The 17,212-nt window shown below is 39.9% G+C and overlaps 1 protein-coding gene across 1 annotated transcript in view; it reads right to left on the minus strand.

Moving 5' to 3' along the window:
- Positions 1-17,212, minus strand: part of kpna3 (karyopherin alpha 3 (importin alpha 4)) — a 108,190-nt gene that overhangs the window by 11,975 nt on the left and 79,003 nt on the right. The window contains exons 10-14 of the mRNA XM_072584547.1: positions 15,882-15,926; positions 13,658-13,789; positions 6,912-7,040; positions 3,227-3,331; positions 2,112-2,183 (exon numbers count right to left, since the gene is read on the minus strand). Coding sequence (XP_072440648.1) covers positions 2,112-2,183; positions 3,227-3,331; positions 6,912-7,040; positions 13,658-13,789; positions 15,882-15,926 — 483 coding nt within the window. The remainder of the gene's footprint in view (positions 1-2,111; positions 2,184-3,226; positions 3,332-6,911; positions 7,041-13,657; positions 13,790-15,881; positions 15,927-17,212) is intronic.

The following is a 17,212-nucleotide window of genomic DNA, read 5'->3' on the forward strand; positions in this document are numbered from 1 at the left end:
ACCCTGGTGGCAAGATAATCACTTTTGAAAGTTTTGTGATTGCGACAGATAAACTTCAAAATTTTCAAGAGCCAGTAACAATCCCATGCTTTTCATTTTCATTGGACAGTACTACTTCTGATACTGGTTTAATTTCTGCAAAGAAAAGTACTTCATTGGCTTCTCTATTCTCGATTCATTATTTTGCACTAAGACCACATCACCAGAAAGTTACCATCAATCAGTATTTTAAAAGCATGAGTAAAATCCAGGGCGGCCAACACCAGTTTAGACATCAGATTTGCCTTTAGCTTCTGAAAAGCTGTTTGGAACTCTTTTGACCACATCACTTTTGTCTGCTTTCGCAATTAATCTGTGAAAAGATACAGCTATGGTACACCAATAAAACAAACCCCTAGAAATCTCATCATTCCCCAATTAGTCTTTGCAACAGAGAATTCTATCAGAGTTTTCACTTTCGCAGTTCTTCACAACTCTTGACAATCTGATTGCTTGCATATTTTCATGAAATCTAAGTGCTGTTCTAATATTTTCATTATTTCTTCCTTCTTAGCTTTTGTAGGAAATTTCATCTTTAACTTTTTTGCCAATCTATGGACTTAGCCTTTCTTAGGTCTTGTAAATCAGTCAGGCCTATTTCCTCTAGCAGCTTCTAATGCAATCTTATTTTACATTATAAGAAATGCGATATTTGGCCTTTTATCCTTTCCCACTTAAATTTTACTTCCTGTCCATGATCACACATAAAGATTCTCCTCCGAACCTCCAAACTCATGTCATGGGAACAGTGTGCTGGACATCACTCCCAACTATTCCACAAATTGTCACAATGTGAGGCATGCCAATCTAATCACTAGGATAGCTAATACCTGCAGTGACCACTACCTGAGGTAAAATAAACACATACCAGGTTTCCTGATGAACAAGGAAAAACATTTTTATGACGATTAACTTATCCTCAACCTGAAACAAAAAATTAATTACAAGCATGCAAACTTAATCTATCCCCCTTTAAATCCAAATGCATACAAATTCATTCACACACAGGATGGACAGGGAAGACCAGAACAAGATTTTTTTTTAAGGAAGATTGAGTATGAAAAACAAACAAAAAAATACAAACTTTGCAGATCAAAGTTTGTAGAAACCAAATCTCAAAGGAAACTGTGACTTTCTCATAGTCTTTGGTTTTTGACAAAGATACCACGCTGCCATCAACTGTGGTGATCCTAAATCTGGCAGCTGGTCTTGCCTCAAGTTAGCAGATTTTTTTCCTAGCAAAGGCTTTGAATAATCTTTCTTTCCCAATTAAAAGAGAATGAGCGGGAAGGAGAAAGTGGCCTTTGGAGGTCTTAGTCCCAACTGGTCTCTCTTCTCTCAGTTCGGCGTCAAACTACCACTCATAACCAATCCACAAGTTGTTTCTTGGCAATCACTTTTGTGAGATATGCTAGCATCACACGTCTTTAAGTATGAAAGCTAGTTTCGGCAAAAGAACAGCATACAGTTAAATTTTTTCTTCAAGTCATTAAAAAAAATGATAAACTGAACTTTTTCTTCTAGTTTGATTTCCAAAATATATACCTAGCCCTTACAATGGATAAATCCATTGAAATTAAAAATTGGGTTTGTAAGAGGAAGCATTGTTGGAACTTTATTTGAGATTAAATTCAGCTTTCCAGATTTGGAACACCTTTTAAAAAAATATTCCTCTGTGTCTCAGGAATGATGTCTACAGAGTTGGAGCATATCCTCATAGTTAAATTGGAAACAAAATGGAGGAGGTTACAAATAGCCAGGTGACCAACTAATAAACTTTTACTTCCTCTTACTAAATTGTTTGAACCATTACAAGAGTCATTTAAAGGAATTTAGTTTTACTTTGTGAGCAGACCACAAAGTGAAATCAGAACTAGGCATCCACTAGAAGGGAAATATTTGTGTGACACCATTGCATTGTGAAATTATAACCTCAAAATGACTCCCATATTTACCCATCTCTCTATAATACATACCACACACAAATATATGTGGTGATATGCTGGTACTTAATATTAGATAATGTTGTCAATAACAACTGGTAAACATCATGTAACAAATTAAATGATTACCTGCTCCTTTTTGCCACTAATTGTCAAGTTACTGATTGCCCATGCAGCTTCCTTTTGAGTTCCAAAATCTCCCTACAAAAAGAAAATGCAGTTCAATTTTCATTACACCATCAATAACAGGTTTGCAGCTATTTCACACTGAAGGCTTCTCATTTTGCCCAATAAGATGCAATATTGATTAAAGCATATTTTAGCAGGAGAGATAGACAAAGGCAGTGGAATCTCTCTACATAGATTGTGCACCTGAACTGCAATGAAGAAAAATAGGATGAACATCTGTTTTTTTTCCAATCTCATCAATTTCTCATCTGCACCCAATAAAAGTCAACATTCTTAAAATTATTTAAACAGAACATTTTCTTTCAAGATGTTTGTGCACTTTGTCCCACCATTTTAGTCGCAATTCACAAACTATTTGGATTGTATTTTCCTAGGAGTTACATATCCAGGCATTTTCAAGTTACAGCAGTTAATTCATTCACAAGATGTGGATGTCACCACAACAGCTAGCATTTATTGCCAATCCCTAGCTGTTCACAAGAAGTTGCTTTCCTGAATAGAACACAGTTGTTTGATAGACTGTTTTAGTTATGAATAAAGCACATTCCTGATGGTTTGGATTCACACACAAACTAAACTAAGTAAGAATGGCTAATTTCCTTGCCTAAAAGATACACAGCATCAGATTGGTCCTTACGACGTTAGAGCAGTTTTATAGTCACTCTTCATTCTATTTCATCAATCTAGTTTGAAATTCTGAACTGTCAAGATGCAAGTTAGACATATGAGCCTGAATCATTTGTTCAGGGCTCTAGATTGCTAGTTCAGTACCATAACACTATGCGATCATACCCACCAGAGATTGGCATTGAGTAGTCAGAACAGAAGCAACAGTTGTGAAGTGAAGTCTGAATACATAAGTCAACTGGAATTTTTTCTTAAAAAATGGTGAAATGTGTTTCATTAGCACAGAAGTGAAAACTGCAGAACCACTGATGACACCTTTGCTTTGTTATGATAAATTAATATTACTTTTATTTTACACACTGATCTGATTTTAAGCTATGCAAGGTAGTCTGATTTGCATATTGAATTGGGTTTCATATTTTACTCACCTTGGCCAGTTGATGAATAATCATAGGAATCAAACCAGCATCTATCACAGCTTGCACTTGGAGTTGGTTTCCTGCGGTAATGTTGGAGAGGAACCACACTGCTTCCTACAGAAAACAAGTCAAACAAAGCATCAACAATATATTCCAACCACCAGTCAATTTGCATTGTTTGTCCAGGTTGCTTTGTGCATAATAGAAAGAAATGATTTAAAACTGTTCCAGTGATAGCTCTTTAAAGCACACCTGACTCTGATCCAATCTACTCCTTAAAGGGAGTCAAACTGAAATAGGTTTAGGGTAATGGGAAAGACATGCAGATCTTTTATGTTGAATCAAGTAAAATAAGTATAGTCCTCAACTGGGGTGTTCACAGCAGAGCCCAGTGGCTTCATAACCCATTAAAATGCAGTCTTGTTGCTCCCTTATACGTTGCAGTTGTTCACGGAGACTCATGAATGAGTGGATTTTATCCACAGACCTTTGATTCTACAAAATGTTTCCTTTGAGTTTGCAACTATTATGGTCTGCTTATATCATGTAAGAACTTGATAAATTACAAGCTTGTGGAACTACATGGGAACTTTACATATGATACAAGTGCTACAGCTGGGTTGGATGAGTCACATAATTCACAGACAAGATGGTCATTCTCTCTCTGCCTCCCACATAAATTAAAACTGAAGCATTATTTGAAAATGTAATATTGTACCCAAAGTAACAGAAAGAACAATCGATCTCATATTATAACTTTTTCAAGGAGTCTTCAAAATTGTTTTCTAAAGCATCAAATTATGGAATCCAATAAAACAAAAAATTACAAGCACAGGAACTACAGAAACAGCACACTTGTTAGACTACTTAATCCTGCAATAAAATATCAAAATAAAGTTGTGCAATTCTGCCATATCCTAGTATTTTGCTGACATAGTTAGTTTATCCAATAATGGATATCAGAAACAACGTAAAAACATTAGAGACAGTGGACAGGGCAAAAGTGGTGGTGGCAAGGAAGGCTTGGCTGCTGTCAACATACAAGATGAAACCTGGCATCGTACTTGTGGATGATGCAACCAAAGGACAACATCTGTTGAAGAAATAGGAAGGGGCATGGATAGACCCTCAGGAGACTCCAAAAGGTAACAACTGGGATGTTAAGGATGATTCTCTGGGAATGACTAGATCGTTGAGAATTGAGGTATTCAAGTTCAGTCTCACTGAGCTGGGAAACAGAGGTCAGCTATTGGAGAAAGAATGTCACCAAAGGCAATGAAGTGCAGAAAGACAAGGTAATAATGAGCACAGTCACACGCACTTTGATTAAAAAAAGTTGACTCTGATACATGCTACTTTGGTACTGTAGCAAGGTAAGAAATCTAATTGAAGGCATTAAAAATGGAATTCCAAGAAATTTGTAGATAAAGAGTACATAGAATGCCTTGAGATAGTTCCTTAATATAGCACATTCTGGACTTAACAGCAGAACAGGTTATACTAAACTTGCTATTGTGTAATGTGACACAGTGAATGAATGACATTCGTTAAGGCACCCCGTGGTATCACTGACCAAAATATGACTGAATTTTACATACAGTTTGGAAGTGAGAATAGTTTTTTAAAATTTAAATAAGGGCAAGTATGTGAGCATGAAAACTGAGCTAGCTGAAGTGAGGTGGGACAATAGGCTAGAAAATAGAACAATACAAACACAGAGACAGACAGTTAAGGGGATATTTACAAACATTTAGAACAAACATATTGCCAAACACTTCTAAGGGAAGGACCCTTCATCTGTGGTTAGAGTAGTAGCAAAGGAAAGCATTAAAGCATATAATTCCACAATGAGGTAGGTCAAATAATTGGAGGGAACATAAAAAATGGCAGGAAATGACAAAGATTAATCAGGAGAAAGAAATTAGGGCACAAGAGGAAGCTTGCTAGAAATGTAAAAATGGATAGCAATCTTTTATACAGGCACTTGAGGAAAAGAAAAATGAATGTTTTCTACAGTAATAAGAAAATGGGGAATTAAGTGAACAAATATTTTGTTGTCTTCACTACAGAGGATACAAAAAACATTCTTGTCATAACTGTAAATCAGGAGGGAAAGGAACTCTGTAACATTACAATATAATACAAGCAGTATTAAGCAAAGATCCCTGGATCCTCATAGGACTTCATCCAGGATCTTAAAAGTGGTGGCTAACAAGTTAATTTTCCAAAAACCACATGATTCAAAGAAGTTTCCATCACAGAACGAAACAAAGTTTGTCTTGAGAAAGGTGTTAAGATTTGATCATTAAAGAGTTTACAGTTGGGTACTCAAAGTAATCAGGAAGAATCAGCATAAATTTGTGAAAGGGAAATCAATTACTGGAGTTCTCTGAAAGAGTAACATAAACTATGAATAAAAGGGAAGCTGCAGATTTTCAAACGGCATTTGACAATGTTCCATTTAAAAAGGTTATTGTGCAAAATAAGAACTTACTGTGGCAGGGTGATATATTAGCATAGATAGGAAATTGGCAGTTTGGCACAAAACAAAGAATACATACAAATGGGTCTTTTTCTAATTGATATCTGGAATGTACATGCTAACAGAAATGGAATAGAGCTAAAGAAGGAAACAGATAAAAAGATCTTGAAGAGCATGTGAAAGGAGACGAGAGATAAACTATAGAAAGGGGAGTTTGCAACGTGATGCAAATTTTAAGGGAACCTTTCTGAAGGTTTGTCCAAGTCAGTCAGGCGAAGGAAAGAAAGCAGTTGAGACAGTTGGCTGGATGGTTGAAATTTTCATAATGAAGAAGTCCGCAAATGCCTTGCACTTGTGGGAAATCAGGGTGGAAGAGCCAGGAGAGGAAATGGTTTAATAAGATGATTTCTGTTGAAAGTCTTTACTGCATTTCTGATGATCCTGTAATAATAAGCTGTTTTAACAGAGGGCAAAATCTTAATGAGGCTTTATGTGGCCCAACCAAATCTGACAGGCAGAAGTGGGTACTGCAGATCAGAGTCAAGATTAGAGTGGTGCTGGAAAAGCACTGCAGGTCAGGCAGCATCTGAGGAGCAGGAATATCGATGTTTCGGGCAAAAGCCCTTCATCATTCCTGATGAAGGGCTTTTGCCCAAAACGTCAATCTTCCTGCTCCTCAGATGCTGCCTGACCTGCAGTGCTCTTCCAGCACCACTCTAATCTTGACTTCAACCAAATCTGATAATGAGTAGCTAACTTGTTATCAGCCAAAGACATTCAAATGCGTGAGCCCTGGAAGTAGATTAAGAGACATATAATGAAGAACAATAATTTTAATGGTAACAGGGCAAAGGTGGAAGTGAGGGTGTGACTGAGCAGATTGCAACCTGCAAATATTTCTAAATGAACAACAGAACAAAGGCTTAACAGTTGAGAATTTTCAAGTATAGCTCTAAGCGATTTGGGACACTGTTTTGTTTAAAATGGAAGAGATATGCAAGGGAATTCCCCATGCAAACTGACAAAAACAGATCACTATATCGCTCAGATTTCTGGTTGACAATTATTGAGATCCACCAACAGAAATTTAAACTGAAACCAGTTAAGGTCACTAGCTCAATAATTGAAGCTAAACTGTTTTTCTGCCAAAAGACATTTTAGTGAAATTAGTAGAGCCTCTCAAGTCAAGCCTACTGCCAACATTTTTCTTACCTTGTTGATCTTCTCTTTAGGATGGGTGAGAAGATTAGGAAAGTGTGATAGTACATCACAATTGAGAACAACCTGTGTTTGTTCATCAGTACCTGTCACTATGTTGCCCACAGCTCTCAGTGCAGCTGTCTATGAGGAAGGAGAAATAAAACGATTTTAAGTGATGCTATTTGTTTGCAAATGTCTTCAAAGTACTAATTAAAATGACTAACTTTATTACTTAATTGTTATTATTTCCTCTGCACCTGCAAGTGAAATTTTCCAAGGTGAACTAGTTAGAAATAGTTAAAAATCGCACAACACCAGGTTATAGTCCATCTGATGAAGGAGCGTCGCTCTGAAAGCTAGTGCTTCCAATTAAACCTGTTGGACTATAACCTGGTATTGTGCAATTTTTTACTTTCTCCACACCCCAGTCCAACACCGGCAAATCAGTTAGAATAGTCATCATGAAGCAAGGTGCTGCTTTGTTTGCCTTTCACAGTGGGAAAATCAATGACAGAGTTTGTGCAAATACTCTAATACAACCTGAAGGAAAAGCAAAATCAACAAACAGAAAAGATACTTCCCCCACCCCTATGGTTTCTACAACTTGCCTGGTAGAAGGTATATTTTTGATGCTATACTGCCATTTCAGCGTATTTAAAATTGGTGCAAACACAGTAAAAAATAATTCTAACATACATACATAATGCACACAAGTAATTGTTATAAAAACATTTAACAGGACACAAAGTTGGCTGCTATAATCAACCTTCCAAACATTTCTCAGACATCAACATCAGCTAGCCAATCAACCACCATGTACCTTCTGCTGCTCCGGAATGCCAAATACAGAAGAATCTGGAATATCCAAATATCAATTACCCAAATTCTGGATTATCTGAAGAAGATCGCAAGGCTCCGATAGAAACATTACATCAAAGAGGTGTTCTAACATTGATAGTGTCTTTTGTTTACAGCGATTAAAAGTGAACGCGGCTTACTGAAATGCTGCCGAGAACAGTCCTGGACATCGATGGGAGCCTAGGCACCGTTTCCAAATGACTGACTGACTGTCTTTTCTCTTTCTCTCCCCACACTTTCCCTGGAGTTCTACACAGGGGTGTACCCTAAACTCCCCCTCCCTCAGATAATCTCTCCAACACTGTCCTGTATATTGTTGGACAGGGTTGGGAGGCAGGCAGGGGGCGGTGTTGGACAGGGTTAGACGATGTTGGACGGGGTGGGAGGGGCGGGCGGACGGGGAGGAAGTGCTGGACGGGGTTGGAGGGGTGGGCAGGCGGGGGGTGGGGGAAGGGTTGGGGGGGTGGTCAGGTGGGGGGAGAAGTGTTGGACAGGGTTGGGGGGGTGGGCGGGGGGGAGAAGTGTTGGACAGGGTTGGGGGGGTGGGCGGGGGGGGGTAGCGTTGGACAGGGTTGGGGGGGTGGGCGGTTGGGGGGGTAGTGTTGGACAGGGTTGGGGGGGTAGTGTTGGACAGGGTTGGGGGGGTGGGCGGTTGGGGGGGTAGCGTTGGACAGGGTTGGGGGGGGTGGGCGGTTGGGGTAGTGTTGGACAGGGTTGGGGGGGTGGGCGGGTGGGGGGGTAGTGTTGGACAGGGTTGGGGGGGTAGTGTTGGACAGGGTTGGGGGGGTAGTGTTGGACAGGGTTGGGGGGGGGGGGAAGTGTTGGACAGGGTTGGGGGGGGTGGGTGGGGAGGAAGCGTTGGACAGGGTTGGGGGGGGTGGGGAGGAAGTGTTGGACAGGGTTGGGGGGGGTGGGTGGGGAGGAAGTGTTGGACAGGGTTGGGGGGGGGAAGTAGTGTTTGGGGTGGGCAGGGGGGAGGTGTTGGACAGGTTTGGGGGCGGGTGGGGGAGGTGTTGGACGGTGTTGGCGCAGATGGGGGGAGGTGTTGGCCGTTTTTGGGACAGATGGTGGAGGTGTTGGACAGGGTTGGGGGTGGACGGGGGAGGGTGGTGTTGGACAGGTTTGGGGGCGGGTGGGGGAGGTGTTGGGGCGGTGGGGGGACAGTATCGGACAGGGTTGGCGGGCTCACGTGCGGTGTGCTGCTGCCTAGTCTCCTGAACGTGGAGCAGACTTAACAGAAAACTCAGAGGCCCAGATGAAAAGCTTGAATCAATTAACCGAATAATCAATTATCCGACCAAAGTAGTGTCCGTCCATTTCGTTCGGATAATCGAGGTACCTCTGTATTGTGTTAGCATGTCACATAGATGATCATTGCCAAAAGGAAACTCACAAAATAAAATTGAAAGTCACACCCATTCTGTGGGTGGTCCCTTACCACTTAACCTCTGGAAAAAGATATAGACAATTAGCTATTTGCACTGCCAGCTTTTGTCTCAAAGGTAATTGCTTTGCCCCTGTCTAGGAAAAATGGTCACATGACTTTCTCAGCCCAAAATTCAATGGTTTTTTTTATAAATTATACAATTTTGAAATAGCAATCAATTTAGGAGTCAGCGCTACTTCACACCAGATCTAGTGGCAATATAAAAAACCTTAACTCTGGGCTATAAAGAAAAAGCCTGTACCCAGTAATGGGGTAAAAACAATAACTGCAGATGCTGGAAACCAAATTCTGGATTAGTGGTGCTGGAAGAGCACAGCAGTTCAGGCAGCATCCAACGAGCAGCGAAATCAACGTTTCGGGCAAAAGCCCTTCATCATTGCCCGAAACGTCGATTTCGCTGCTCGTTGGATGCTGCCTGAACTGCTGTGCTCTTCCAGCACCACTAATCCTGTACCCAGTAATGACTAGCCTGCCTTTATGACACTGCAAAAAACCTTTTCAGTCCAAACACAAACTCAATTTACATCTCAGTAAAACTTCCTCAGAAGACTTTTAGAACACAGAACAATACAGCACAGAACAGGCCCTTCGTCCCTCAATGTTGCACCGCCCTGTGGACTAATTTACGCCCACCCCCCTGTCCCAATCCCATCTTCATCCATGTGTTTATTCAAGGATTGTTTAAATCTCCCGAATGTGGCTGAGTTAACTACGTTGGCAGGCAGGACATTCCACACCCGTACCACGCTGAGTAAAGAACCTGCCTCTGACATCTGCCTTAAAGCTATCACCCCTCAATTTGTAGTTATGCCCCCTCGTACAAGCTGATGTCATCATCCTAGGAAAAAGACTTTTACTGTCTACCCTATCTAATCCTCTAATATAAAGGTATTTTTGCTGTACAACAGAAGAGGGTGACTAGGTGACTAGAAGAGATGCTGCCATAGAGAATGCAGCAGTTAATGATGACTGACAGTTAATTGTCAAACTATATTTATAACTGATCAGCATTCTCTCTTATACAAAAAGGATGTATTTGTCTTTGAATGAATTTCTTGTGAATTGTCACAATGAAAGCAGATGGGAAGATTTGACTTTTTTTTTCAGGAATAAGTAACATAAACATGAAAAATGTGGACTGTTTGCCACATGCAAAAAATGATAACTTATTCAGGGGTCCTTATATAGACAATCTAACAACAGAAAGGGCAAGCTCTGGTCAGTTCAGTAATTTCTGATTGGTTGCCATCTCCAAGAACTCTCAAGTATGACAGATACACAGACGACAACTTTTTGATTTCAGAGTTTAATCATGTGCGCGCTGTCAGAAGTTGCTGACAGCTTCAGAGGAATATTTATGTCTCTATCAAATCCCCTCTTAGCCTTCTTCTTTCCAATGAGAACAGACCCAAGCCTCTCAGCCTTTCCTCATAAGACCTTCCCTCCAGACCAGACAACATCCTGGTCAATCTCCTCTGCACCTTTTCCAATACTTACACATCCTTCCTGTGATGGGGCGACCTGAACTGCACACAATATTCCAAGTGCAGCCGCACTAGCGTTTTGTATAGCTGCATCATGACATTACGGCTCCGCAACTCAATCCATCTACCGATAAAACCTAACACACCGTATGCCTTCTTAACAGTACTATTCATTTTGAAGACATTTTCAAAGATAAGAAACTGCTGGCTAATCAGTCAACAATTCCCAGCAATTTTCAGCCAGAAATGCAAGTGGATGATCCATCTCTGCCTCCTCCAGAGGTCTCCAGCATTACAGAAACCACTCTTCAGCCAATTTGATTCACTCCATACGATTTCAAGATATGGTTGGAGACACTGGATACTGCAAAGGTTATAGACCCTTACAACACCTGGCAATAGTAATGAAGATTTGTGCTCCAGAATTTGCTGCTCCCCTAGCCAAGCTCTTCTAGTAGTTACAACACTGGTATGTACCAAATGTGAAAAATTACCCAGGTCTGTACTGTACATAAAAAAGCAGGACAAATCCAACCTGGCTAATTACCGCTCCCATCAGTCCATACTCAAATCATCAGTAAAGTGATGGAAGGGGTCATCAACAGTGCTAACAAGAAATATCTGCTCTGCAGTAACCTGCTCAGTAATTTCCAGTTTGGGTTCCACCAGGGCCACTCATCTCCTGACCTCATTACAGTCTTGGTTCAAACTTGGACAAAAGAGTTGAAATCCAAAGGTGAGATGAAAGTGACAGCCCTTGACATCAAGGCTAAAATTAAATCAACTGTGGCATCAAGGAACCCTAGCAAAACTGGAATCAATGAATACTGGGGGGGCAAGCTCTCCACTGGCTGGAGTCATACCATGCATATTGGAAGGTGGTCATGGCTGTTGGAAGTTGGTCATCTCAGCTCCAAGGGATGCCTGCAGGAGTTCATTGGGATAGCGTCCTAGGCCCAAACAGCTTCAGCTGCTTCATCAATGGCCTTCTCTCCATCGTAAGATTAGAAGTGGAGATGTTTGCCGATGATGGCATAATGTTCAGCACCATTTACAACTCCTCAGATCCTGAAGCAGTCCATGTTCAAATGCAACGAAGTCTGTACAATATCCAGGCTTGGGCTGACAAGTGGCAAGAATCATTCACGCCACACAAATTCCAGGCAATGAACAATTCCAGTAAGAGACAATCTAACCACTGCTCCTTGACATTCAACAGTGTTACTACCACTGAATCGCCAACTATCAACAGCTTTGGGGTTACCACTGACCAGAAATTCAAGTGGACTTGCCACATAAACACAATGGCTACAAGAGCAGGTCAGAGGCTAGGAATAGTGGGGTAAGTAACTCACCTTCTGACTCCCCAAAGCCAGTCCATCATCGACAAGGCACAAGTCAGGAGTGTGATGGGATACTCCCCACTTGCTGGATGGATGCAGCTCCAATAATACACAAGAAGTTCGATGCCATTCGGAACAAAGTAGCCTGCTTTATTGTCACCACATGAAAACGCATCCATTCCCTCCATCACTGACACTTAGTAACAGCAGTATATACTAGCTTCAAGATGTACTGCAGAAATTCACCAATGGTTCTTCGACATTAGCTCCAAAACCCACAACCACTTCCACCTCGAAGGACAAGAGCACCAGGCCCATGGGAATGTCACCAACTGCAAGTTCCCCCTCAAGCCACTCACCATCCTGACTTCTAAATATATAGTCATTCCTTCACTGTCAATGGGTCAAAATTCTGAAATTCCCTCCCAAACGGCATCGTGGGCCAACCCTATGGCAGTTAAGAAAGCAGCTCACCACCACCTTCGGGTAATAAATGCTGGCGTGACCCATGCTTCATGAGCGAATTATAAAAAAAAGTTCCAGACTAACTTCTCTTTTGGACTCATCATAAAAGCAAAACCATGCTTCAACTGGTATTACTCGGATGTGTTTTCATACTTAAGTTGTTCCTTATTGAATAATCACTACCTTTTCCAATTCTCTGTCCATATGTTTGTCAGGACACCCTCATGTCTAACAATGTGCGCAATAAACTCCAACTCTGGTTTAATTACATCACAACATAGTTGCAATTTTGATCTCAATTCTGTATTATCTCAAAATTGGGTGGATTTTTGTTTTACTGAATTGATTTATCCAATCTTCAATATTTCTTTGGTTGCTACAATTCTGCGTAGGTGTTGACCTTGCCAATAAATATGCAGGCACTTTCATTATTGATAGTCAAGGAATAATGCTTGCCATTAAATTTTCGAATTACACGTCCTCAATTTTCAGTGTTTTTAAACCATGTTTCAGTTACAATAACGTTATTGGCATTTAATATTATTATAAGGATAAAATTGGATGCAAAATAAAGCCATTAATGAGCCAAATCAAAAAGTTAAAGTCCACCAAAAGGGGTGGGGGAAAATATGCCCCCACTATTTAAAAGGGGAAATTTAAATCACAATTTGCTTATAGTTAGGTGGCATGCGTTGGCAGAGAGATTTGTTTTAAATCTCAATCTGTCAATAATAAATGACAACATATCAAGGCTCAAGTGAAAAGTGAAATCTGCCCCTGTGCAAAATATGCACTAGACTGCATAAACAAATAGAATGGTGTAATGAAATCAAATTTGCTTACATCAGTAAATTGAGAAAATGTACAATTTACAAAATGTTTTAAGTCAGCACTTACTTTTTGAACACCAAAGCACAAGATTTACTTGTACTTTTTTTTTTTACATAGGCAAACAAGTTTCTTTCAAATATAACAATGTTATTTGACTTAGCTCAAACATAATACAACAGAAATATCTTTCCCATTAAAGATGGGATCAGAGTGAAACAAAGCTCAACGTGGCTTCATTTTACATCTCATTTTATCCTTGATTCAAATCCGAGTCTTTTCAAGATATTTTAGATACCATAGATCTTTTTTTACAAATAAAAACCTCCTCACCTGAACCTTGACCTCTTGATGACTCAGCAGTGGAACAAGGAAAGGCACCACACCCGAATCAATCACCATCTGTATTTGTTCATTGCCTCCATCTGTCAGATAAGACAAAGCCCACACTGTGTCCACGAGTATCTTGAATATTTTGAAATGAAAATTAGAAGAAAGTTAGAATGTGGCACTCACTCACACAGAGCTGATGCACACTTGCACTCAAGAGAGGAAAAGATAACTTATGCTGATGGGGTGAGATGAAAAAAGGTGAGAAGAGTGTGCAACATAAACCAGTACAGACCTTGGATCAAGTGATTTATTTCTACAAAGTAAAAGCTACGTAATCATGCTATGACATAGTACGAAACACCAATTGGTGTTTCACAGCCTCTGTTCCGTCAAAGAAATGATAACGAATTTACATTTATAGCTTGCCACTTTAAAATTTATCAAACATGCAACATGCCATAAAAAGATGCTGGCAGTTTTCAGCTTATCTTTTTCACGACAGTAATCCCTCAGGAACCAACATGAAGCACAGGACCGAAGACCAAATACTTTTGCCTCTGTGGATGGATCAGTCAGGTTCCAAGCACAGTGACCGGGATTGACCGTTTACCAAAGACAGAAACAATTTCTATGATTTACGTCAACACTTGCCAAGCTTGAAGAAAGCTGCTGACAAAGATCTAGTGATCTATATAAATTGGATTGGCTTTTTTTTCTGACATCAGACTGACATCTTGAGCCAACCCAAAAGAATATCCAGGCAGCCAGCAGTGATATCAAGCAGAGTCAGCAAACAAGATTGAAAAATTCACACAGAGAACAAAGGAGCAAGTAAAATGAATGGATTACCCTTTTTATCTTATTGTGGAGAATGCAAAATAAATGGGTGAGTCATACAAATGTGATTAAGATAGAAACTGAAATGTCAAAACATTTATAAGAGTCATTTGGCGACAAAGAACTTAAGAATTGCTGGAAAAAACATTTTAAGGTATTCATCTTAGACTTAACAGGACAATTTGCAAGAAATACCAAAGGTAAAAAAGTACTTTTGCTGTGCAAACAGAACAGAGCTGACTAGATGGCAAGTGTACTCTGAATAGATGCTGCCATAGAGAATGCAGCAGTTAATGATGACTGACAGTCAATTGTCAAGCTTTATTTATAACTAATCAGCACTCTCCCTGAAACAAAAAGGATACCCACTGCCCACTCGGGTGTTTAAGAAAAAAAAAAGAAAAATACAAAAAGGATACCCTCGTCTTTGAATAAATTTCTTGTGAATTGTCCCAATGAATGCAAGATGGGAAGATTTGACAGAATGTGTTTTTTGTTTAGGAATAAGTAATATAAACATGAAAAATGTGGACTGGTTGCCACATGCAAAAAATGATAACTTATTCAGGGGTCCTTAGAGTCTAACAGCAGAAAGGGCAAGCTCTGGTCAATTCAATAACTTCTAATTGGTTGCCATCTCCAAGTACTTAAACAGTGCATCAAGTAGGACAGATACACAGAACAATTTTTTGATTTTAGAGTTAATCATGTGAGCGCTGTCAGACGATGCTGACAGCTTCAGAGGAATAACTGTGGTCAGCACAAATAGTCACACTGTCGTAACTACATAAAAACAGACCAACAGATATTTCTAATTTGAACACAAACTGTTCACACATTTTAAAAAATTGGACTTGTACTATTATTGAACTTGTTTTAATAGGGTGAGAATTAGTTATTAGTCTCTCAGAAATTCTCAGAGTGTGAGAAACTGTGCAATCACTAACTTACCCACATATGTGGATTTATGGACAATCATACTGACTTAAAGACTGTAGCACTGTCCAAGACCAGGAAAATTTACATGCATTGAAGGAAGCCAACTCACATTAAATTTACAGTAAAAAAATGGTACACAAAATAAGTTAACTCTTGGGATAAAATCAATTTTAAAATACATTTAACATTTGAATAATTAAAATGTAAGGAGATCAACGTTCTTCCAAAAGGAAAGAAAAGTAACACACTGTGCTTTATTGTTGGCTAAAATGCCCCAATCTGCCATGGAAACCTCCCTGCCACTGGAACACCGCATCAAGGGCAATTAATGATGGGAAACAAATGCTGGCCTGGTTAGGAACACTCAGTCCATTCTTTAAAAAAAATCAACAATCTGAAAACATGGAGGCTGTGCATGTTCTTTGCCAGGAGTTAGTACACTACTTACATTAATATCTGTATGATATATCAACACGCAGAGTGCCGGTAGGATCTGCAGAGGAAAAGTGAATAACGTATTCAGTGATTAAATTCTCAGAACAGAACATCACAAATTAAACCCAATCAAATGCAGTAACAAGTATTTATCGTCAGTTTAGGATTGCACACTCGCCACTACAGCTAGGCAAACTAGTTACAAGCTGGAACAGCACTTATACAACTGGACAGTTTTCACTCATGGTCCTGGGGAATGTGGCTGAACAAAGAGACTTTGGAGTGCAGGTTCATTGTTCCTTGAAAGTGGAGTTTCAATTAGTTAGGGCAGTGAAGAAGGCGTTTTGTATGCTTTCCTTTATTGGTCAGAGCATCGAGTATAGGAATTGGGAGGTCATGTTGCAGCTGCACAGGATATTGGTTGGCCAACTGTTGGATTATTGTGTGCAATTCTGGTCTCCCACAAATTGGAAGGATGCTGTGAAACTTGAAAGGATTCACAAAAGATTTACAAGGATGTTGGCAGGACTGGAAGGTTTGAGCTATAGGGAGTGGCTGGATAGGCTGGGGCTGTTTTTCCTCGAGCGTCAGAGGTTGAGGGGGTGACCTTATCGAGGTTGATAAAATCATGAGGACTATGGATAGGGTAAATAGACTGGTTTGGGGGAGCCCCAAACTAGAGGGCATAGGTTTAGGTTAAGAGGGGAAAAAGTTAAAAGGGACATAACAGCTAATTTTTTTCATGCAGAGAGTGGTGAGTATATGGAATGAGCTGCCAGAGGAAGTGGAGGAGGCTGGTAGAATTTCAACATTTAGAAGGCATCTGGATGGGTTTATGAATTAGGAAGGGTTTAGAAGGATACGGGCCAAATGCTGGCAAATGGAACTGGATTAGTTTAGGTTATCTGGTCAGCATGGAAAAGTTGGACTGAAGGGTCTGTTTCCATGCTGTACATCTCAATGACTCTATTAAGACATATCACTATGGCTCCACTTGCTGACACCAAGGAGCATGCACATTTTCAACAATATTGCTTATCAATAAAGATATAAATACCAGTTAATGACAATCGGTTTACTATAGCGCTGGTGCGTGTACACATGCACAGTTGGAAGTAATCAGTTGTGCTTTAGATTAAAAACTTAAATTGAAAATGATATTTTAATAAACCAGTATATTGCAATTCTACAACTACTGTAATATATTAAGCGCAAAACAAAGTAGAACAATTTTTCAATATTCAATAGCCACCTTAATGTTGTGCATGCGTGCAGAACTTTGGTGTTAGCAAATCGCACTTATCATTGAACAGTGCTACTTCAAATAACAATGACAGTAAACAT

The sequence above is a fragment of the Chiloscyllium punctatum genome, chromosome 15, assembly GCF_047496795.1.
Source record: "Chiloscyllium punctatum isolate Juve2018m chromosome 15, sChiPun1.3, whole genome shotgun sequence".
Lineage (NCBI taxonomy): Eukaryota > Metazoa > Chordata > Chondrichthyes > Orectolobiformes > Hemiscylliidae > Chiloscyllium > Chiloscyllium punctatum.